General features: G+C 35.8%; 1 protein-coding gene across 1 annotated transcript; it reads right to left on the bottom strand.

Annotated features, from left to right (window-relative positions):
• Window positions 1-155: 155 nt before the first annotated feature.
• On the bottom strand, window positions 156-13,340 carry LOC114255904 (calmodulin-binding transcription activator 4). The gene is made up of 12 exons (XM_028195448.2): window positions 12,994-13,340; window positions 10,130-10,255; window positions 9,900-10,015; window positions 9,111-9,199; window positions 8,759-8,804; window positions 7,789-8,218; window positions 6,726-6,877; window positions 6,076-6,456; window positions 4,656-5,338; window positions 3,311-3,875; window positions 2,405-2,701; window positions 156-463 (listed from the first exon to the last, which is right to left on the bottom strand). The coding sequence occupies exons 1-12, from the start codon at window positions 13,004-13,006 to the stop codon at window positions 371-373; spliced, it is 2,991 nt and encodes a 996-aa protein (XP_028051249.2). The 5' UTR covers window positions 13,007-13,340; the 3' UTR covers window positions 156-370.
• Window positions 13,341-26,454: the final 13,114 nt, after the last annotated feature.

The following is a 26,454-nucleotide window of genomic DNA, read 5'->3' on the forward strand; positions in this document are numbered from 1 at the left end:
TGAACACGCATCCAATAATATTTTGAAAAAACAGTAAGTATTGGTATGTAAGTTGATTTCATTTTGAGTAACCGATAAACCACACTACTGTGCCATTGTTCCTCCAAACCATGGTAAGTATCCAAATAACTAGGGGAGAGAGAGAGAGAGAGAGAGAGAAAACTGTGGTTCCAGCCCAGTTGAACCCATCAATTACCATTTACAAGAAGCATGTATATATCTAAGGACTTGATTATTAACAACCATCTACAATAGCTAAAATTCAAACCACAATATACAGACTGAACCAAAAGATATCTATAGTGGCTTCTGTCAAAAATGGCATACCAAAAGAGGATGGATGCAGTTAAAAGAGGATTAGAAGTTGAATCTACGGGTACCAGGGTGAATCTTCATTTTCCATAGAGGAAACATCACTCTGAGAAGTTAATGTTATTTCACTTTCCGCGGCTCCAACTTCAGCCTGCAAACATTAATTGAACAGCCAATTAAGTTGTCTGCTTGAAAACTTGAAATAAGGGATCCTTCTCTGTGGATCAATATAAACATACCAAACTGGAAACACAAATTGATAATATAACCAAACCAAGAAAATCAACCAGACATGCATCAGCTAAGGATGGGCATGTCGTGTTCATGCCGTGTCATCTTGACTTCATGTCAAAATTCCTACAACACTAACTAGATCCGTTTATTTTTTCTAGTTAATGTGTCATACCAAAAAAATTTCATCTTTAGTTTAAAGGGAAAATTACACCAATGATCCCTCTAGTTTAGAACTTGTGTCACTTTGGTTTCTTATTTTTCAATTGTGATACATTTGACACAGCATATTTAATCTCATTCCAAATAAAGACAATTGAAATTACGTTTGCTTAATTTTAAGGACAAAGTTGTCGATTTGATAAAATATAAAATAGTTAGACAAAAATAAATGTCAAAAAATTATTTCTAATAAAATTATATAAAATCAATAAATCTTTAAAAGTTGGGTGAATTACACTAACAGTTCCTATAGTTTGAGGATTGCATCACTTTGATCTCAGACTTTTCAATTATGATACATTTGACCATGAATTTTAAATATTATTCCAAATAAAGACAATCAAAGATGTTTGCAAACGGTCCATTTCAAAGGCAAAGTCGTCATACAACTTATTTTATGTTGGTTAAGTTGTACGTTATTTAAAATGTTGTGTTTTTTTTTTTTTTTTTAATGAATAATGCTATAACTTTCTTGATTATAAAGTTCTGTTTGGTTTAGTTTTTAGAATTTATTTTCAGAAATTTTTTCTAAGAAACTAAAAATTAAATTGTCAAAAAATTTTTAACATACATCATTTTTATATAATTTTATCTTTTGGGAGCGTAGAAATAATTTTTTAATTTTTTTTAATATTTATTTTCATTAAATTAGTTTTTATTTTTTTAAAAGTCAAACATAACAACAACTTTGATGTCATTATTAAACCAATTCATTAAATCAAAAAATTCAAAACCAAAAACATTTCATATATTAAACATATCAATTTCATATTAAAAGCTTAATAATCATATATTACATAATAACCATCCAAAAATATATGTTAACAATAAATACAATAAATACAACCATCTCTTATATGATAATCACCCAAAAACATCAACAAAAACAACCACTCATTATATTATCATCATCTAAACAGATACTAAAAATTAATTTGGTAAAAAATATAAATATAACAAATTTATCATTTTTATATAATTTTATCTTTAACAGGTAGAAATAATTTTTAAAAATTGAAAAATAATTTTTTGACATTTTTTTTTGTCAAACTACATCATATTTCATTAAATTGATGACTTTGCTCTTGAAATGGAGTAACGGTGTCTTCAGTTGTCCTTATTTGAAATGAGATTCAAAATTTGAGATCAAATATATCACAATTAAAAAGTCATGAATCAAAATGACACAAATCCCAAATTACAAGAACTGTTAATGTAATTCGCCCTAATTTAAAATACCATATGAAACATTTTTTTCCCCCACAAATTAAATTTCATGAACTAAGCTCTACTACATCATATTATTCATAAAAATGTTTAATTTCAACTCAATTCCATTTCTCCAATTCCATAAAACTAAACCCCGTTTTTATTATTACTATTTTTTTGTTTACCACATTGACTCCAACCCTAGTTCACTAACTTTGTGCATGATTCGTGTTGTATTTACGTGTCGTGTAAGAAATTCCCATCCCTACCATCAACCAAACATGTGACACAATTCTACCTATGTTTCACTAAAAGTAATTTTAGAATTCAGAATCCAGATTCAGAATTCACATGTTTGACATGTCAGATCAGATAGCATATAAAAGTAATTTTAGTGCAATGTCTAAAACAAGATATAAGGCCTAATTACCTTAGCTTGGCGGTATCTTGCAAGCAAGCGGCGATATTGATGACGTGCCTCAGGAGATTCAACCATGGACAGCACTCTCGAGACAGCCTCATCAATAGCTCCATGCACTTTCTGTTTGCGGAATACCTTGAGAATGTCTTCTTCATCGTCACTTTCATCAATGGATTCCATCTCGGGCCGAAATCCCCGCAATCCAACCCCTTTCCGGCGCCATCTTATTATAACCTTTTCTAGAACACTAACAGCCCAACAGATTATCTTATATTGCTTCCTAACCTGATGACCTCTAACATGAGCCTGTCAATACAAGAACTATAATAAGAGCAGTACTTTTGACCCCTTGCACTAATTAATTGGGAGGGATTTTAGTGATTTCAATTCAGTATGTGTGTCTGGTGCACTTCCAAATGCAAGAAAATAAGTAACACAATAATCTGTATTTTCCACGAGGGTTTTCAACTGAATTAGTACAGATGCCTATCAAACGAAAACAATTACAAATGTTTAGTGTTTGGGTTCACTGAAATGAGGTGAAATAGAATTATCATTCCATCAGAATGTCCATTATCACATTTAGTTCACTAAAAAAAAAAAATGAAAAATGCATTACAAATAGAATCATCTTTCACTATTGTAAATGAATCTATAGGGAGGCTACGGGATAACCTTTCTATTTCATTCAATTCCACCTTCATTCCAGTGAATCAAACACTATCTACGAAGTTCATGAAGGAATAATAAAATTCTGTCAATTTGACAAAAGGGAAATGGGAAACTGAAGGGGAATTTGGTGGCTGATCTCCCTACGACTACAGATGTTTTTATAGAGTGCTTTCATCAATATTAAAATTATGTAAACTAACTGGTCCTGATATGTTATGGATTACGTAAAGAGAAACAAAATACCTGTATCTTCACCACTTTGTGGCGAATTGCAAGAAAATCCTTGCGACCTTTCCATCCTCTATATTTCTTCTGAATAGATAGAGCAGCTGTATTGTAATCACGTGCATTGCGGAAAGCCAATTTCGATGAAAGCTCGGGAATTTCATTTGAAAGGATACCATACTCATCTACACTAGCAGCTTCTCTCTGTTGCCTTTTTCTGAAAGAATGTGCACGAAACGCAGCTTGTATACGTGAAGCAGCTTGAGTTGCATTCCTGACCGCAGCTAAAGTGTCTTTAAGAGAAAGCTGATCCTCATTTATAGAAAGACTCATCTGTGAGATACTATTTACAGCATTTTCAGCTTCCACATCGGCCGAGCCTTTAGACAGCTCACTTTCTTTCAGTGTGAGGGATGAAAGATGGCTAGTTAGGGCCACCTCAGAAAGATAACCGGCAAGTCCCTTGTGTCCAAAGGTGGCAGCAATGGATGCTGGTGTTTTACCGATAGGATCTCGTGAATTGGGATCTGTCACTGCCCCGGCTGATGCACCAGATGCTATGAGTGTGGCAACTATTTTTTCTCTGATCAAAAGCATTTGAAGCCCACCAATACAAAGATGATTTAGGAAGAGTTTAATTAATGGAAATTACACAACTAAATAAGGCTAACTCTAAAATGATCTGCAGTGCCATATTACAGTTGATGCCTTAATTAAGAAATGTACAAGACACATTCTAGTGTGAATCACCTTTTTGGGATATCAGAGCTAGGTCAGGCTTAGACCTAGGCATGGCTATATTTTCCCAAAATGGCTTCCCTCAGACCTGATGCTAGAGTCTCACTTTTAACAGAAAAAACTTCTACTATCACACACAGCAATAGCCCAACATGTTTTATTAACTTACAGAACTTATGTGCTATGTTATATGGACTTAGGTACGAATGTCAGTTGGGGTGTATATCTAGAGATTAGACCTATCAAACCTCAAATTTAAGGGTACGCAAATTCCATAAAAAATCGTTGAATCATATATATTTAATCCATTATGTGAGATAAAATGATGTTATATGAACATACTGTGTCAAAAAGGCATTTTACAACAAAATAAACATATAATGTGTTCAATGGATAGTATTGGACACATATTTCACACCTTTGTCCAAGTGTCGGGTGTCCGACACGGGTATTTAATTTATTTTGAATAGTCCGTGTAACAGAGCTTATGTCATTTAGCATTGCAAAAATATTTTAGCACCCAAGTGTCCTCTAGTAAGTGCCAGAAGTCATGCATCTGTTGTCTGGTTCTATGGAGAAAAAAAAAATAAAAAAAATAAAAAAATTAAAGAGAATTTTTCATCACCTTCCAAATCGTGCAGCCCAATGAAGGGCAGTCCATCCATTAATGTCACGGAAATTTACTCCAACTCCAGAATTGAGAATTGGATTTAAGGCCCACTCAAATCCCAATCCAGCAACCATGTGAAGTACCCCTTGCTCTTTCTTAGACAAGGAACAACCTTGCTGATCGCATCCTCCTCGGGATCTAGAAGAAAGCCACTGTTGTAACTTGTCTTTTAAAAGTTCTTGCAGAAGCCAATCTGTTGTACTTGATGAAGTCCAACTGCCGTCTAGAAGAGCCTCAATAACTTGGACCCATGAATCTTCGCCAGCTTTGAATTTGCCCAATAAATCTATTCCTGAACCAGTAAAGTCTTCGTTCTGCACCAAAGGATCAGACAAAAGCATCTGTACAAACCTGACAAGTAAGGGCAGTTCTTCCGGACTCTTAGTTGTTTCTTTTTGGGATGAACTACAATGAGCACAAATACTTTGACTAACACGGTAATCGAACTCTCTGACTTCGCTGCAGGACTCCCGATTCCCAGAAGTGATACAAAGAGTCACCTTTCCAGGAAGGTGAGGAGGAGCCTGGCAACATATGACACCTTCCTGGATGATCTGAACAGGTACTTCGATGTCACCAAACATACAAGTCCATGCAGCTTCTGATGGATTGCACAGAAAAGATCCAACAATAACAACCTGCAGTGAGCAACTTTAACTCTATAATCTGAACTTCCAACACAATAATGCTACACTTAACCATTTATTTTTACCACATTTCAAATACCCTCTTATGTGACACTTACCATTTACTTAATATCCAATGGCAATGACTGTGCCACATAAGATGGTATTTGAAATGTAACATAAATAGATGGTAAGTGTAGCATTATCGTTCCCCACAACAATAGCATCTTCACAAAAGAAAAGTTTAATAGTAGAAAATTAGACTGAATCTGCATCACAGCACTTGCTATATAATGTAAATAAGCCCTCGAACTGGTGGCATAACAGCTTTGTATCAAGCACAAGATGGAATGTGGGCTAAGATTGTGTTTGGATGAAGTTGTCAGATGTATTCAAAATGCAGGGGTTCAAGATCCAGATATTTTCAAATTCCTAGATTTGGAAAATATGTTTTTTTAGACAAAAATTCCTACACCTAGGTAAGTGGTTAATCAATTAGTGCACCGAAACCCATCACCAAAGGAGCATTAAACTGATTATTGATATTCAGTTGGCCAACTAATTAAAGTAAATCACTGGTTCACATACTCTACATAGGCCCAACAATTCAACAAACAGCATGTACCAAAAAATAACCTTCAATCACTCCTGCCCATTTGTAACCCATATATGGGAAAATACCAGACACAAAGCAACAAACAAGATATGAAAAAGAAGATATGTTAAACATAGAATTGCATGAAACATACCTTCGTAGCCTCAAAGGCATAACCCCATTCTGGGGATATTTCTCGAATTGTAAATTTCTGTTTTTGTGCAATAGTTAAACTTGTATCTGTATCAAGATCTAGGTCAAATAATGTTGTAAAGTAGTTGGGTTCAGTATGACGAATATTTGTTTCAGGAGAATATGCAGGAAAATTGAAATTTTTAACTCCTTCAGATAGTGACATGGAATCTGGTAATGCCAAGGGGCTCTCAGAGCTTGGTGCTGAAAGTTGCTGATTCGTGTTGCTGCCAAGAGTTAGGAAATCATCACACTTCAGCAAATTATGTCCACCAAAATTTATCAAATGACATCCTTCTTGCACTTCAGGGAGACTCTTGCTTGAGTCAGGTAGTAGCATTCCCTGTCGAAAGTATGAACCCATTACGGAAGAAACGAAAAGATTAGCCTTACAATCATGGGATGATTCTGAGAAAAATTGAGAGGATAATTAAGTCAATATATATAGGTTGAGTATCCTGTGCATGCGTACACGTTTGCAATCAGCACCAATCCATACATTAATGGTAACCACTATCACATTGCATATGAATACAAGTTTACTTCAAAAGTAAATTATAGTAGGCAAAATTGATAGAACATAAATAATAATAAATTAACACACTTTCTCACATTTCCATCCAAGGTGCGTAAATTTTTCTCTTGGAACTCGGCACATGGTGAACTCTGGTAGGACTCTAGCATCTCTTTCCAATATAAAGAGTCTTCCCGTTCAACCGTAAATTCTTGCGCCAATGCTTTGTGATTGTGTTTCCCATTGCCACCTGAGAAAAGAAACCATTAAAAAAGATTGAAACAAAAAATCCATTAGCTTTCTCCATTTCTTGTTTATATTATATTTAAAAATGAATAAAAAGAAGAAAATGGACAAAAAAATAGAATACAAATTGGGAGAGCAAATCTGCAAGATGCTTACACAAATTTTAAAAATAATTGAACAAACTATGACAAGATTTATATGCCATTGCTGGAAACTTAAAATTGACTAATGCCTTGATAGAAAAGAAATGGAGAAGAAAGGGAGTTCAAAATTAATGGCTGCCCAAGTAAAATGCAAAATATTTGGCAGCTGATCTCAACCAACACCCAAAATTTCAATTAAATTATCATAAAGTACATGAATTACACAAAAAAATGGTAGCATCACAGACTGGCTGCAGTTTTTTGCCCCATCTATCACACTGATTAACTTTAAAATGAAAAAAAACAGTCCATTCATTGTTAACAATACATATTTTATGTGTGTGTGTGTGTGCGCACACCAAGGAAGAACTCCCATGTTTTACAATCTAAGACTGAAGAAGAGGAGGAAAGACTCAAACTTCTCTATTTATTTAACTACGACGACAACAAAAGCTAAAACAATCAATTCACTGCTTGCCTGGCATGCTTCAGTAACTTTGCAGCAAATAACTATATAATTATGTAGACTAGCCGAAGGAAATGGGAAAAAATGCTGTACTAACTGATCATGGTACGAGCTCCATACTAACAACTATCATATGAAATCAGATTCAGTAATGAAGGAGACCAATATCAACTCAGATGAGGATATATATTGAATATAATTTCATAAAACATGATACATCAACAGGATTAATGTTAAGAATCTAACATTTGTGACAAAAACATACAAATGCATTTTGTCAATACTGAGCCACCAAATGACACAAACCTGACTCTCGTTGCAACACAAGATTGTCTAAATCATCTGGAGATGCAGCAGGTCTACATTGACCATTTATGATGTATTCTGAATCATTTGAATTCTCAATCTCAGTGCGGAATGGTAAAATTTCTTCCAAATTACCATCATCCAAACTTAACTGCTCCTTAAGCCTTTGCAATGTTTGAGTTACTTCAGGCTCAGATGAACCACTAATCTCTCCCATTCTTTTGATCCCGTCTATGTGATCCATCCCGTTATTCTTGATGACTGCATCAGAACTTACTTCTACAGACCCTGGACTCTGATAGGGTTCATATAGTTCAGTAATGACAGCAGTAGAGCCAGGGTGTTGAGCAGTAAATGAGCTGGGACTCTGATTGAATGTAGAAGGGGATCCAGTTGACAATTGTGAAATGGTTTCAGAGCTATGCTTTCCCTGCAACTCATGAATACAACTGGCAATGTCAATATTGAAGCTCAAGTTATGCACCAATAGCTAGAACGGTAGATAGTCTTTGTAATAATCATCCAGAGAGGAACAGAACATTGCTTCTTGCTGTTCACAATTTCATCGAGTATTATATATATATATATATAACTAGCAATGCTAAAGTTATGTCCATGGGAAGAGTAGCAATTCTAAGTGCCCATTCAATAATGATTTACAGACCAATCCATCTTGGCCATATTACATTAATGGTCAAGAAGCAGTTACCAAAAATCTTATACATGTATAAATTATTAAGTCTCCAATGCAGACTGTTAATTTCTGGACCAGAAAGTTTAAAACAGAGCACAAGAATGAAATACAAAAAACACTACTTAGAATGAACAATTTAAGCCATGGATATTAAGCTGGGAATAAAGAAGAATTAGCATTTTTGTGATGAAAAACTAGGTTAAAAGATAACGGTAAGGACATTATGAGGTACAAGCAAGTATAATTGTCACGAGATCTGCCTTGTCAGGAACTTACCTCATCAGTATCTCTATAATGAACAAGAACAATGTGCTCATATGCCCTGCCAAAATCCCAAATAAATAAAAGTAAAAAGAAGAAAAAAAATGAAATGAAATTGGAGGGGGGAGAATAAGTGAATTAACTCTGAGATAAGTGACAAAAATAATTGTTATCTGTTATTTATTACACATATGAAGACTACAGAGTGTAGAAAACTTATAGGCAAGTATAGCATTGACTGACACTGTGAGTTTGATGTACCGAGTCTCAACTCTTACAACTACTACCCTCTGAAACAATGGTTTCGGAAAACAAGCTTTAATGAATAAAAAATTACTGTCAGCTAAGAAATGCAAAGTGCACTCACTGATCCAACATCCAATAGCTACGCCTCTGAAACTTTGGATTCTGCTCTCCATGTGCATAATAACAATTTAAAGCTTCAGCATTTCCAACCTAGACACAAATTATCAAGTAAAATGACTTCACTGAGGCAAAGAACATCAAATAAAGAAAACTCCATTGCACTTTTATAGTTCACAGACATCTAAAAGTGCAGGAAACAGCAAACAATAATTTTGTACTACACATGTAAAACCCTTTGAGCACATATTAGTATTATTAACATTGTTATGTATTTATATTAATATTATGAACACGTATTAGGGTTTTTATGAAAACCCAGTTAATTTGTGTGATCCATCCAGTGTTTTATGTTGTTCCCTCATCCATGTAGAGGTGGCAAAAATGTTTTGGAGTGCACAAAGGAGTCGACTGTTGAGACAATTCAGCATGTATATACCTAGCCAGAACCAGCCTGAAATCAGAGCTTCAATGGGCTGAAGAAGAAATTTAAAGTTGTCTCATTTATACTGCAAAACTCTACATCTAAGATAAAAAAAGACAAATCAAAATAAAACTAAAATGATTTCCACATATGCATTTAGGAGCAAGTCAGGGATTCCAAAGAAAAAGAAACATCATGATGTAAACTAGTACATGGCATGTTACACGGAGGAGATTGTAAGGTTGAAGCAGGCAGGAGAAATTTGGCTTTATATAATCTCAAATGGCAGATCAGAATGCCACATGCATGCTTTGTAATGTTAGCATCTTCACATAGGAATGCTGACTATATTGACATTTGTTGACACACCTTGAGCCGTTCATGTGCTTCGCCAACAGTTCTCCCATCTTTCTTTTTACGCCAGCTGTGACCATCTTTACGGAAAAATCGAAGAACCCTTTTGTTAAAAAGAAACAAAGATCCACCTGTTGAAAATCCAACAATGAAATAGAAATTATTAGTCATAACATGCAGTAGACCTAACTTGTGTATAGGCTTGATGCAAAGTTGCAATAAGATATAGCAAATAAGAATGTTACTTGCTGGTTTTTTAGCGGGCTCATTGGTGATTTGGTCTTCCTGATAATTTTGCAAAATAAAGAGCACTTCTGCAGGCTTCAGCCACCGCCTTTGAGCTTCTTGAACTAGCTCATTAATATTATAACCTGAAATGGGATAGGAAATAGCAATTCATGTAACTCTTCATTTCGTAACTTTCTTTTTTTTTTTTTGGTGGTACAAGAGGTTATGATCAAAATCCTATAGTATATTTTCCAAGGAGAGAAAGTACTTAGGGTAACCACAAGCTAAATTGAACCGCCCCAAGAACCAATCATATATATAAAATACATATATGGTATACACGTCTTTATATAATTAACTACTTATTATGGTAAACTTTGTTATACTCAATCATGTGATATAAAAATTTTCTATTAACTATTTTTTCTAAAATTTTGTTTTATAATTAAAATTTTAAAATTAACAAGGAACCTTAGTTTCAACCCTCGGGTTGGATTGGTTCTGTTCCAAGGAATGATTTATTCGATTTTGGGTCCCAAAACATAGAACCAACCAATGTTGGTTCGGTTCTATATTTTGCTAGATCACCACTTATCTCAAAAGCTCAAGTTGTTACGAAATAGGCCCAACAATGTATATCAAGCTATCTAACACTCCCCCTCGCATGCAAACATATTATGCACATAGAGATGCAAACATACATACATATAGAGAAGTAAAATGCAAACGAAACACAAATGCAAATGGAGAGTTGAACCCAAGCCTCCTCCAACCTGAGCTCTAATATCATGTGACATCGCCACTTATCCCAAAAAATTTAAGTCTTTAGGAAATGAGCACAACAATATAGGTCAAGCTATCCAACAAGTTTAACCCAAACCGAACCAACCCAACCCACTCTCACTCCCACTCCTAGGCAGGGATCAAAAGGAGGTAGTTCATATTTGTTTTTTAAAAAAAACAAAATAAATAAATAAAAAAAAAACCTAAGTTGCATTTGGATTAATGAATTTGAAATACAAAGTTTGGAACTCAAATCAGTGATGATGGATTATTAAAGGTTGTATTGGGAGATGCATCCAAGTAAAATACTTGTGCAATTACAATTCTTAGTAGGATTAATTTCAAATAACTCTTTTAATCTTGTTATTTCAAACTCCCTCAAGATGTACAAAATTCATTTGTAGAGCTTATCAACAGTTAAATGCAAATCCATTGATATCAAATGCACAAAATCCAAACACAAAATAAAATTTCTAAAATTCCTTTCCTTGAAGAACATTAATATGAAAGCTAAAAGATTTATCTAAATCCTCCAAAGGAAATTGAATAGTTCAGAGCAAATCAAAGACTAATGTTCATAACACTAAGACAAGAACTGAGGCCAACATAATTTTTCGTGTATGGTGCACGAAATAAAGATAGTGTAGAAAGAACTTACACAAAAGCTGCAAGTCAAAACTTGTAAATGGACAATGTCTAATCTTAGTTATGTTATAACCACATAGAGCTGTAAAAAAACTAGAGCACAGACCTATATAATATAACCTAAGCACTTCAACTAACTTGTTAACAGCCCTAGCTCAACCCTCTCTGTGTCTTAGGATCAGGTGATCAGCCATTGACCATTGTTTGTCCTTTCCTCCTTGCCACTTTTGGTTCAATGGTAAAAATCTCCTATTTCATCTTCATTTTCTTGAAATTTTATCAAATATTGACCCTTTCCCCAAACTTCATATAATCACGCGTGCACACACGTACATGCATAAGAACTTTTACTTCAGTTCATAGAGTCATGTTGTTCTCATTCAATCAAAATGTTCTCCAATCATTAAGACACCTTCCAGCACTTGGAATTTCAAAATTCGGGTTGGAAAATGCTTAACACCCCTAAATTTACCCAAATGATGTGGACTGTGTAACATGTTATTTGTCGATTTGTTACCCTTCATATTTTAGAGGTCTCTAGCATTAGGGATACGAATCTTCTTGTACCCTAGACAACCACATGAATTATATATCAACCTCCATTAAAATTCCAAGTACCTAAGCAAAATTAATTGCTTTAATTCGTAAAAGCATGAAATTTTGTGATAATTTAGATTTCCACAAAAATCTACACTAAAATTCCTATTTTATCTTCATTTTTTGGAAATTTTATCAACTATTGGCCCTTTCCCCAAACTTCATAATCACACACACACGTATATGCATAAGAACTACTTCAATTCATAGAATCATGCTGGTACCATGCAAGCAAATATTCTCCAATTATTACACACATTCCACCACTCGGAATTTAGAAATAAAGGCTAGAAAATGTTTAAGACCCCTAAGCATCACCCCAAACGACACGGATGGTTACATGTTAGTTGTTGATTTGTTTATAAATTTGCATAGAAATCGACCAACTACGACCCAACCCCCTTGCCAAATAGCTTAGGGTAAGAGTTTTAGGGTCCCTACCATTTCTCTTACGGGTTAGGGTTATGATCCATCTTGTACCCTAGACAACCACGTGAATTATATATCAACTTCCATTAAAATTCATCAATCTAAAAATAAAAAAATAAAAAACTTCCATTAAAATTCCAACTACCTAGACAAAATTACTTGCTTTAATTCGCACAAGCGTGAAATTTCGTAATTACCAAAAATCCACTATAATCGAGCAAAAACAAGCACGTGAATTATATATCAACCTCCATTAAAATTCCAAGTACCAAAACAGAATTAATTGCTTTAATTCATACAAGCATGAAATTTTGTGATAAGTTTGGATTTCCATTACCAAAAATCTATAATCAAGCAAAACAATCATATAATCGATCAAAAAACAAAGCACGGATTGAATTAAGGCTAAACAAATCAAAGTGATCACCTGATTGAGCCATGTTTGTGTTCTACGAAGATTAGAACACTTCACTTTGTCTCCATTTCGATTTCGGAGACACTGATTCGGTACTCGCTCCTGTGTAAAGGCACCAAATTGAGATTCGAGGTTGGTTTCGGGCCTTGAAAAAGAACGGTCGACGCCAGAAAATGATCGGACGGCACCGGAGAATCACGAAGCCCGAGGATCAGTTAATCAGCGCATGATCCATTTCCATCATCTAGAGTAGCACTGACAAAAAATTCGACAATTTAAGAGAGTGAGAATTGACTTCAGTAGTTGAATTGAAGCGTTTAAAAGATCCCTTCACATTTTTATCACGTTTTCATATAACTAATCTGATAAAAATAAATATTAAAAAAAAAATTTTTATTGATAAATTCATCTTAGAGTTGTTATAACTCATTAAGTCTATAAAGGAATATTATAACTTGATTAGTCTCATATACTTTTATTTTTATTTCATAAAATCTATTTTTCTAACTTTATATTTTTACCTAGACTATTATGTCGTTATATATATATATATATATATACTGTGTTAATACATAACTCGTTCCTTGTGATTTCGTTGATTCAGTTTTGGCAGTTTCTATCATTCTAATTCAAATAGATACGTTTCTATCTTGCATGCTTGTTTTGAGGCTTTGATGTGCTAGGGTTTCATTGTTGCTGTTGTAGTCTGGTTCGGTGATTTTCAAGTGACGACGACGAATTTGAAGGTGTTCGGTTCTCACACTTTCTGGAGTATAACTACTTCAAAGCAATTGTTTTCGAGTTTCTGGACGATTGTAGGATTGCATGATTAAGGTTAGTATCATTTTAATTATGAATACATGTTCACTTTATGTTTTGATTTGTATGATGGATCAGATGCTCTGTTTTTTGGTTGATATGGATCAGATGCTCTGTTTTTTCAATTATATGCATCATACGTGGTCCTGTGGAGGGGAGGTCATTCAGATTATGTGAAGAATGTGTAGTTCTCATTTTACTTTGATGTATCCATAATGAGGCTCTGTGTGGGTGATATAATTCAGAGTATATGTATCAATGTGAATGTTTACATCTTGTTAATATTATGTGAAGAATGTAGATGTTCTCATTTTACTTTGATGTTTGTTTCATGAGGCTCTGTGTGAGTGATATAATTCAGAATATATGGATCAATGTGAATGTTTACATCGTGGTCCTGTGGAGGGGAGGTCATCAGATTAGTGATAAATGTGGATCTTTTACAATTCAAAGTATGTGGAACAATGTGAATGTTTACATTGTATTAATATTATGTGAAGAATGTGGATGTTTGCATTTTACTTTGATATTTGCTTAATAAGGCTCTGTGTGGGTGATATAATTCAGAGTATATGTGTCAATGTAAATGTTTACATCGTATTAATATTATGTGAAGAATGTGGATGTTCTCACTTTATTTTGATGTTTGCTTAATGAGGCTTTGTGTGGGTGATGTAATTCAGAGTATATGTATCAATGTGAATATTCACATCTTGTTAATGTGAATTATGGATTTAACACTTGAACTGTACACGTAGTTATCTAATTTTTGCACAATGTGAATTTTCATATCGGTTTGGATTACTGTTGATTGTTGTATTGTTGTGTTTTTACAGGAGATGGATACCTTGGTGATGTTGGTGTGTACATATGGTTGCAGTACAACTGTAATAAATGTTGCCCGCGCATTGTGTTATTCGCGTTTGGTGGACTGTTTGTGTGAAAAATGGGGGGGAGTTGTTTGCTGGTTCTATTTCATTATTCTGTCGGTTACCTGGGATTAATAGGTGTGATTTGGACAATGAGGAAGAATTTCAGAACATGTTACTGCTTGCTAAATCAATGGGGGTACAACATGTAAAAGTTGTTGTTGAGTTGAAAAGTGATATTGGTCAGTCAAGTAGCTCGGGATCGCTGCGTGTGGGGGTTGAGGAAGAAATTGATGCACTACGGAGATTTTGCCACCATAAGGAGAAAGTGTTGTTGTCAGCCCCTTGGGCAAATGGTATTACGCATGTGGGACAACGGTTTGTTGGAGGTGCACAAGAATTTCGTGATGTTTTATGTAAGTATGCCATCCAATGTGGGTTTCAGTTTACATACGTCAAGAACGAGACAACAAAAGTTACTGTTGTGTGTGCGATACGTGAGGAGAGAGGCTGCTTATGGGCTATACATTGTAGAGCACAACGAGCAAATGATTTTTTCTACATCAAGAGGTTTAGTGATGTGCATAGTTGTGGTACGGATGTTCGAACATCGAAGAATCCACGAGTTAGTTCGAATTTGGTGTCGAGTACCATATCTGAAATTGTGAGGGACAAGCTGTTGACTTAGCCGTGTGAGGTGGTGGCTATTTTGAAGAGGGATTATGGGCTAGATGTGAGTTACCATGTTGTATAGTTGGGTGTGGAGAAAGCAAAGGCTGGTATTCATGGAGATCACTCATTATCGTTTGACCAGCTGCGGTGGTATTTGGATACTGTGATGCGGAACAATCCGGGGAGTTATGTCAATATTGACTATGATGCGAGTAGTCAACAGTTTTGTCGTTTCTTTGTGTCATTCGTTGCGTTTATTTTTGGGTTCAATTCTTGTCGGCCTTTATTATTCCTGGATAGAACATTCCTCAAATGAAAGTACAAAGGTCAGCTACTTGCGGCAACGGCGAAAGACGGAAACAATGGTTAGTATTTTTTTTAGCTGTCTATTCATGTCAATATTCACATTGAGCAGCATAGTCTGGACAAATGAGTGATTGAGAAATTATAAGTAATGTGAACATTGATATTAGTATGCACTAATGTGAATGTTCACATCTGTGTCTGCTAATGACAGTAATGTGAACATTCACATTATTATACATTGATGTGAATGTTCACATCAGTGTATACTAATGTCAGTTGATCCATTAATGAACAGTTCTGTGAATGTTCACATTATCAATGACTCAACAATCACAATGAATTATTAATGGTCGTTAATGTGAATGTTCACATCATTGATGTTTACGAACCCGAATCCAAAAATAACAATAGTAATAGGGCAATGTAGATATAAACATTCGCATGACCTGTTTCGTTTATATTATTTTCTATTCACTTTGGAATATTGTGAACAGTTGTGCATTGGTGTTGTATTGTAGGTCTGTTTCCTGTTGCATTTGTGATTGTTGATTCAGAGACCACGACCAATTGGTCGTGGTTCTTCCATGAACTTGGGAAGGTTGTTGATGGTAAGCGCCAGATTACTTTTATTTCGAATCGTAATCTTGGTCTGTTAGAAACTATGTCAAAGGTGTTCCTATCGGCTCATCACGGTTATTTCATACAACACTTGAAGAGCAATTTAAGAGACCGGATGAAAGGAATTGATCATGGATTCAGGGATCACCTAGTAAGTAGTTTGGGTGACTGTGCTTACGAGCCAACTGTGGTAGGGTTCCATGAAAAGCTTGCAAAATTAAAAGAGGAGGGTAAACAACGAGCTCATAATTTTTTCAAGGACTTGGCACCTGAGCACTGGGCAAATTCATACTTCAGGTAATAATAGTTTCCTAAAGTGTTCCATTTGTCAAGTTTAGAATGGTAACGATGTGAATTTTCAGTTTAGAATGGTAACAATCTTCCAATTGTGATTCATGTTCAATGTAAATGATGTGAATGTTCACATCTGCTAATGATGACTGATGTGAATAATGTGAATGTTCATATCTGTTAATTTGTCAAGCAGTCATGCAATGTATTACAGATTTGAATGTTGGCACTTGTCATATTTTGTTGTTGTTAACATTCACATATGTCTATCATTTAAGTTGACAACATAATAAGCATATAATGTTCACTGCGAATGATGTTAATCTTCACATCTGTCAACGTGAATATTCAGACCTGTTAAATTCCGTATTGTACATTGTTTATGATATTGTGCAGGGGCATACGTTATGAGGAGATGCCATCCAATGCGGTGGAGTCATTTAATAACTGAATTAAAGAAGCACGTAATCTTCCTATCACTCAAATGGTAGACACAATTCGTATTCAGTTGATGCGGCAAATGTCTGCATGGCGTGACCAAGCAAACAAATGAAATGAGCTTAGTTGTCCTACATTCAAAACAAGGCTTATGGATTCGTTCAATGACAGCAGGTCTTGGCAAGTTAGCAAAGCCAATGAGGATGTGTTTGAAGTTCATTCGATATCATCTGTTACAGTTGATGTTGCGAGGCGTACATGTTCTTGCTTCAAATGGAAAATCAACGAATTCCCATGTGACCATACTGTTATTGCTATTCAGAAGAGTCGCTACAATCTCAATGATTGTGCGGAACATTACTTTCATGTAGAGACATATCGTGTAGCCTATTCGGGTGCCATATTCCCTATACCATCGGTGGAGAAGCCGCCTTTTGATCCCACGGACTTCACTATATACCTGCCAACTGTGAAAAGACCACCTGGAAGGCCGAAAAAGAATAGGATCCCATCAAGGGGTGAGAAACTGAAGCAAATAAGGTGCGAGAGATGTGATAAATTGGGGGGCCATAATCGGAAATCATACAAGAAGCCGATATAGGATGTACATTTTTCATTTCAATATTATGTTTTACATTTGATTCTTATATTCATTTTTGAAATAAGATTGTGTTGTGTTGGCAAACATTGTGTTGTAATAAGATTACGTTGCATTGGCAAACATAATAATGCATTAGTATTTGATTTGTGTTTTATTTTTAATTTTTTAACGTACCAATCTGACATTTATGTTGTTGTGTTTTGGATGAATCCATGATGTTAACATTCACACTTGTGTAATATAATCACATTATGTGAATAATTGCACATTGGTTGAACTTTTAAACATTTTCTGTGGTGTGAATGCTCACATTGTGTTACTGTTAACAGCAACAAAGTAGATGACATGAACGTTTACATCAATGTAACCATTCACATCATCAACTAATAAGATGTGAATATTCATAACATCGTTGTTGTCATTCAAATAATCAGAAGTTATGATGTGAACATTCACATCATCAAATTATTAGATATGAATATTGACTTGTGTTAAGAAATATGATATTCACACCGGTCATATTGTGTTACATTAACACTTTAAGCAATATTAACATCCATGTAGTATGGCTTTAAAACATAAGAAAGTGTATGATCATTCTGTGATGTGAAAATTCACATCATATCATATGTCAAAAAAAAAAAAAAAAAATACAATCTCAATGTGCATGACCAACACAAAATAGGCCTCAAAATGCATATACATATATTGACTGAAAAATATCTGTATAAGCAGTGATATAGACTTGATTTACAATTAAGCTAGTCTGCTCCAATATGTAAAATCTATGGACACTAAATTGTCTTAAACGTGGATAATAGATTTGGGTAACAGTGATAGGTGGACACCCCCCACTTATAGGTTTTCACACCCCCCACTTATAGGTTTTCACATTGCACTGTCTTTCTGTGATTCAGGAAAAGGTGTACTAATGAGTCTTTTTGACACGACCCCATTCTGCCCCTAGTAGAATGGTGCCGTGATGGCCAGTAATCCGAGACTACCAAAGGCCAACTTACAAAAATTCACACACAATCAGAGTATAAATATATGGGGCCTACATGTGCGGAAGCAAATTTAAATCTAAGTTGTCCATAAGAGCTGTGCATAGATCAAATGAAATGACATACATCTTAACATGGTTTACAACTTGGATACAAATAAAATAAAGTACATGTTACATCTTGATCAAAAGGCTTCTCAAGCCGACATATACAAAAGAGGTGAATTAAAACTAAGAAACATAATCTTCAAGAGGTTAGCAAAATGAATCCCAAAACAACTTGCAAATAACATCTAGGCATCACCACCTTCTTACTCGCCACCTACATATATATAAAGGGGAGGGTGAGCTTAGATACTCAGTGAATGATATTAGTAATAAAGGTTTAAATGAATGATATCCGAGATTTTTATCAAAACAATACATAATCATAGCTTGTAACAAAACATGGGATGAATCAAGTTCATCAATTAAATCTTTCAAATCTTTTTGGGATGTTTAATAACATCTATATAATACATGAAGGATGACATTCCGGACAAAACAAGGGAATAATCGACCCGAAATCGATTAGACAAATCCACCCGCACAAGGCTGTCGGTGGGGCCATCCGTACAAGACCGTCGATGGCAGAGATCTCTCAAACATGGTGCTACATGGGCTTAAAGTCCCCTAACATGGGAGGACTTTCCAAGAATGTCATCAAAACAAGATAATACTTGATACAAAAAATAGGGATAATCATTCATGCTTAATCAAATACTTTTTCAAAACGAAGCAAAGCTTTATCAAAACTTTATAACATAGCTTTATTAAAAATACCACTCACATAACTCTTCGGGTATGGGGATTTCAAGCAAGGATCCAAGGCCTACAAGTACATAATAAATCCCATTGAATGCATTTCAAGAAGACAAGAAGGGATGCTCAAAGATGGATATGAAATGCATTCCTAAAACAAGCTTTACATGAATGAAAATAATCCCAGCATTCCTTTCTAAAACCAAGTCAAGACAAAGCAAAATATGTGCTGGGAGTTAAAACACTGTTTTTCATCTAAGGAAAACATGATGGGTACCAACCAAGTCTTGGAATGGATGCATAGAGATGATCTAGGCAAAAATGACCTAGCTGGGTGAACTCAAGAGGTCTTGGTCGAGGTCCCACACCTCTTGGCCGAGGTGTGATTACCTAGGCTTCAGTGTGCAGCTACCTGCCGAGGTGTTACAAGGTGCCGGCAAGGGTGTACCATGGTCGGCTTAGGTGTGCATGCAAGATAGACTAAGATGCAAGTGATCATGCAATAGAGGCCAAGGTGAGATACGTTGCTTGGCCTAAGTGTGAGATCTAGGCAAGAGTGGTTTCAGTGACCACACCTAGGGAAATGAGGTCTGAAAATCTGGTTTCCCTCTTGATGAACATGAAGAACATGAAGGACATAAACATGAAGAACATGAAGGACATAAACATGAAGAACATGGATGCTAAAATCATAACTTTTTTATTCAAAATCTGAGATTTCATGAGATGAGTTTGAAAACATGGACCTGGGTACCCATACTTGAAGATCTTATGAAAGCAAACACGAAAACATGGATTTTGATACAAACTTTCGGATCAAAACATGGTTTTCTTTCAAGAACACAAGAACATCATTTTCTCTTTCTAAAACAAGCTTTAAATCAAAGCATGGCTCATGAATCATGCCAGATCATGCAATGTGATCGGATCAACATAAAGAATAACAAGAGTAGATCAAGAATCTAACCTTAAAACACGGATCTAACGGTTCAAGGTGTGAAGATCAAGCTTGGAAATCTAGTTCTCTCTCTAAGAACTTTTTCTTCCCTCTTCTTAGAGCTTCTCTCTCTATAAAGGCAAAGATATGACAAATGATGTAGGTTTCTCTACTGCCAGCAGACTTAACCCTCTACTGGGACACGTGACGACGACTGGTTGGCTCTCCTAAAAAAGGTGATAAAATGACAAGACAAGAGAATGACAAAGTGTATACAACAAGTAAGGTGACATGGGCACTCCGGCAGGTAATGATCTCGGATTAGGACATAGGCTTCGACAAGTAAGGTCTCAATGATCTCGGCTAGGAAGGATAATACTTGACCTAGTTGTGCCACATCTCGGCCGATGTGCCACACCTCGGTCTAGGTCATACCAGTCCCCGGAACAAGATCACTAGGTGCAGGGATGAAAGATCTAGGACACCTAGATGATAACATCTCGGCTAATATGCCAGGGTGAAGGTGGAGGTCAACCAAAGTGGTTCCAAGATGGTCCTAGGTATAAGAGGTTCAAGGCATGACCTAGGCTTGACATGATCTAGGCTTGAGACAGCAAGGAAGGAACAAAGCATGCACATAACCTTTAGGCAAAACATGATAGCATCAAGACAAGACAAGAACCTTTACCTAGGCAAAACAAGTCTAAGTCTACAAATGCAAGCTTAACAAGACAAAATCATGAAAATGCACATGAACATGACTAAGACATGAATATGGGTTATTACATTTTTATTTGACACCATTCAAAGTGATCTAGGCTGGCAACAATGTCTTCACGGTATACATGCGCCCTCATGATGTAACAAACTGCAAGCCCGCAATCCACCCTGAAAATGCAAACTTCTTGTTAGATTTTCAAATTTAGGTGGGTAATGGTTGTGGAACATGTGTACAAATCGATTTTAGGCTGATGCTTGCTGAGGATAGATGGCTACTGATATGATTGGCTACGAAGTATTTTGGCTTGATAATTTGGTCCATAATGGTGATGATGGTCCGATGTTGCGCACCAAAGCCTCAATGTAGTCCCTCTGCCAACAATGAAATTTCATATTAGGCACCAACCAACATAGTGCATACATCCAAGTTCAAATATTACAAATCATGACAAGTATTATATGTGTCAGCCACTTACCACTATTTGTGCTTTGTCAATATGTGGGTCATGTATGCCTTCTCTTGGGCATAGCAAGTTATAATGCCTCCATACATTGTTTTTCATGTCGTACGCAACAATTGTCTAGTGGAAGTTGTCGTGTATTGGGAAGATTAAGAATCTCTGGCCTTGATACTCCTTGATATATACATCAATCAGTTTATTTCTCTTGTGGGGGAGGGGGTACTCTTGCATAATTTTCTACACACAAAGGGCATACAATGATGTACCAAGTATTTATATCAATGTTCGATGTGAATGATGTGAATGTTCACATCTGCTAATGGTGAGTGATGTGAATGATGTGAATGTTCACATCTGCTAATGTGAGTGATGTGAATGATGTGAATGTTTACATCTATTAATTTGTGAAACAGTCATGTAATGTATTACAGATGTGAATGTTCACACCTGTCATATTATGTTGTTGTTAATATTCACATATGTATATCATTTAAGTTAACAACATAATAAGCATATAATGTTCACTGCGAATGATGTTAATGTTCACATCTGTTAATGTGAAAGTTTAGACCTGTCATTTTATGTTGTTGTTAACATTCACATCTGCCTATCATTTAAGTTAACAATATAAGCATATAATGTTGAGATGAACATTGACATCTACTGAACATGCAAATCAAATAGCGATCATGTGAGCATTCTCATCAACATGAAACATAAACAAACCAAAAGTCCAGTGGTTACCAAACATGTGCTTGTAAAGATGAATGCTGAATCCTCCAAACTTGGATTGACTAGCCCTTGTAGTTCAAGTAGAATTTCACCATATGCATCTATCACCTGCAGAAACAGAGGGGTGGTAGTACATTATTTGTAGTGTCTTTACAGCGTGTGTGTGTGTGTGTGTGTTTTGTACACATTTACGATTACCATACGTTGTTGGTTATTGATTCTTCCTTGATGATGTCATCAAAATACACATCTTTAGTCTTTGAGTCCCCTCGCCACACTAACAACCTGTGCATTGTGATTACAGAAAACGTTAATGTCAACATTGCACATTTATAAAATGATCTAATCTATTAAGTATGTACGTGAACTTAACATGAGCAAAAAAAAAAAAATTCAGTTAGGGATATGTAAGATCACTTATTCATCACCGCCGTTCTTGTGCAAATTTTGGACCTTCTGCTTGTTGAGTTTGCTCATGTTGGCCCAAACCTTTTGTTTGTTGTTCAAGGTTAACTTCTTGTACTTTGTTAGCTGTTTTTTTTTTTTTGTGAATGCTTGTCTAAATCTTGTGCAATTTGGACTGCGTGGGATTGCTATTCAGCTTCCTTTTTCCCTTTCTTTTGACCAGGCAAGTTGGGGTATTCAAATTCATCCAACGATGCTCTTTCCTTACGTTTTGCTTGATGCGCTTTACCCTCGATGGCGGGCTGATAATGTGTTCCAATGCTGCAGTGGGATGCTTCTTAAGGCTGTCATGAGCCTTTTGTGCTTCAACTTGAGTGATAATGTGGACGGACTGATCGTCAAAAAGGTCTTGAAGAATTGTTTTTTCACATTCCAAGTTGATGACCAACTTTGTCAACAGCTGAATTTCTGTATCTTTCCACTCCATACAATTTTTGATGTCCATGTCCATATTGGATTGGCCCGATTGGTCAAATAGTTTGGCTTCAAGGGCAGCAATCACCCTTGCCCTCAACTTCCATGATTCTTCCAATTGTTTGTATTTCGCTTCCCATTGTCGTACAAGACCCCAAGCTTTTTGGTTTTCTTTTATAAGTACATCCACAATGTTCGGCTTACTTGGTTGTGCTATAATGATATCTCTCTCAGCATTGGGGGTGTTAAAGCTGGGGTTGATGTCATGTCCAACATCATTTAGGTCCATTGCATCGACAGAAAATCTATCGCTGTCGTCACTGCATTGACTGTCTTTGCTTTCATCATCATTGTTTTCATCTTTCTTTGCTGGTGCACTTGACAAAACCTCAGGTTTGGGCTCCACATTCAATTTTGTATCATGGTACATCTTCGCTTCAGTTGGGGATGCCATTAGCTTGCCGCCATATACCTGCAGTTGGAGACATTATGTTAGTTAGATAGTTCCTTGTCTCACTATGTGAATGGACACAATATTTTTGGTTGTACTTCTACTTCATTTAAACCAAGCTTAGCCAAAGATATGGACTTCATGTTGGTATGTAAGGCTGTGAGGTCCTACTTCACACATCGCGGAATGGCATTGGGGTTGCGGGGTTGTAAGATTGTTGAATGCTCAAACAACCAGTACTGAAACAAATAACAAATATCAGTAATGTGAATGTTCACATCAATTAACATTGATGTGAATGTTTACACCAGTGGCCAGCAATATGAATGTTCACATCAATTAACACTGATGTGAATGTTTACACCAGTGGCCAGTAATGTGAATGTTTACATTAATTAACACTGATGTGAATGTTTATACCAGTGGCTAATAATGTGTGTTTATACATTACTGAACAGTAATGTGAATGTTTACATTATTGATATCAACTTCCACACCATCGCCTAGTAATGTGAATGTTCATATCAGTAATGTGAATATTCCAAATTTGTTTTAGTGCTTCCATCACATCAATCTACACTGATGTGAATGTTTACACTAGTGTCTACTAATGTGTGTTTGTACATTACTGAACAGTAATGTGAATGTTTATATCACTGATGTCAATTTCCGCACCATTGCCCAGTAATGTGAACATTCACATCAGAGTGGGCAGACCCGTAAATGTTAATATTAAACATAGAATAAGTTATGAGATTTACCATTAACAACATCACACATCTGGTGACTCGTCCTGATTTTCTACAGTTTTGGCCCAGTGAACCCATCAGGGTTGCCCGGATGTTCTCAGCCCAGTCATACTCGATCATGTTGTCTAATGGGTCCATGTATGAGTAGAAAGTCTATCAAATTGTTTCTCCGGATGTAGAAAAGAACAACTTGACGCATGCATACATGCAAACTAATCTTGCGACCTCTTCATTGTCTTGTTTCTTTGTGCCCTTTAATGTTTCGCTCAGAATTTCTCGTATTTTGGCAGCACTTGACCGACTAACATCCTTGCACATTCGGTGTATGATGCCGGTTGTTGGTTTTGCACCATACGAGAGGTCCATCGATTTAGTGCCGCAGTCCACCCCAAAAATCAGTGATACATCGCTTCTAAAAATCTGGATGCTCTTATTCCCGATATAAAACCTCCCACTAGATGGCTTGAATGTCTGCACTATACGTACAATGACATCATTGTATTTCATGCAGTGGTTGAGGTCGATTTCATTACAGATCAAGCAATCAAATAAGGGCCAAAACGGTGTTTTTCTAAGGCACTTCAATTGACCACTTGTAAATTTTGTATCATTTAGCAGTTTCACCAATCCAGTTATATTCGACCGGTAGTTAACCTTTTTCATGTTCACTTCTTGAGGACCAGCTGTTTGATCAGGTTTGGCTTTGGCATGGGATTCCCCTCTTTTTCGTTTGCCATCAAATCTACGGGGAAGACCTGTTTGTTCAAATAAGAACATACAATTGGCTGAAAAACAGATGATGGAACCAACAGCACCAAACAACATTCAACAATCAACAGTGACAGTAACGTGAACATTCATTATGTTCACATCAGTGTCTACTAATGTCAGTTTATCCAGTATTGTAATGTGAATGTTCACATCATCCATGTTTGCAAAATCAATTCCGAAGACAACAACAGTTATAGGGAAATGTAAATGTTTACATAGGTAATCACATTATGTTATAATTGGCTAAAAATCAAAGGGTGGAACCAACAACACCAAACAACACCCAACAATACAAACAAGTCTGACATTGATGTCACAATGTGAATGTTTACATCATATTCCATCACATTATTGAGTGAAGATTGAAGGTTCTATGGACATCAACAATCAGCAATCAACAGTGACAGTAATATAAACATTTACATCATTATACACTGATGTGAATGTTCACATCAGTGTCTACTAATGTAAGTTTATCCAATATTGTAATGTGAATGTTCACATCATCTATGTTTGCGAAATCAATTCCGAAAACAATAACAATTATAGGGCAATGTAAATGTTTACATGGGTGATCACATTATGTTATAATTGGCTAAAAATCAAAGGGTGGAACCAACAACACCAAACAACACAAACAAGTCTGACATTGATGTCACAATGTGAATATTTACATCATATTCCATCACATTGTCGAGTGAAGATTGAGGGTTCTATGGACATTAACAACCAACAATATCAACAGTGGCAGTAATGTGAACGTTCACATCATTATACATTGATGTGAATGTTCACATCAGTGTCTACTAATGTAAGTTTATCCAGTAATGAATAGCATTGTGAATGTTCACATCATCTATATTTACAAATTCAATTCCGAAAACAACAACAGTTATAGGGCAATGTAAATGTATACATCGGTGATCACATTATGATTGAAAAGCAGAAGGTGGAATGGTATTGCTTACTTTTGTTCCTCATGGTGGGTGGGTATGGACCACACTCAGTGGATGAAATAAACTCAATCCAACGACAGGAATTTTCGAACGACGAAGCACCCTCCTTCCGATGTGAACCTTCACAGCGGTGAGATGAAGAGGAATCTGGGGTCGACGATAACGATGGTGGGGCAATGTGAATCTAGGGTTACGGTGAGGCGATGTGAATCTGGAGTCGACGTTCGGTTTTTGTTTTTGAAATTTTGTGGATTGAATAGTTGGAATGAGAATGGGTTTTGCAGAATCGATTACACGCGGGAGAGGCAGATGAGGGTTATTTTGTCCTTTTACAATTAATGGACCTAATGGAATATTCAAAAATAGTTTGGGTTTTATGGAATAAAACAGTTACAAATA

The sequence above is a fragment of the Camellia sinensis genome, chromosome 10 (assembly GCF_055761805.1).
Source record: "Camellia sinensis isolate YWXY chromosome 10, ASM5576180v1, whole genome shotgun sequence".
Lineage (NCBI taxonomy): Eukaryota > Viridiplantae > Streptophyta > Magnoliopsida > Ericales > Theaceae > Camellia > Camellia sinensis.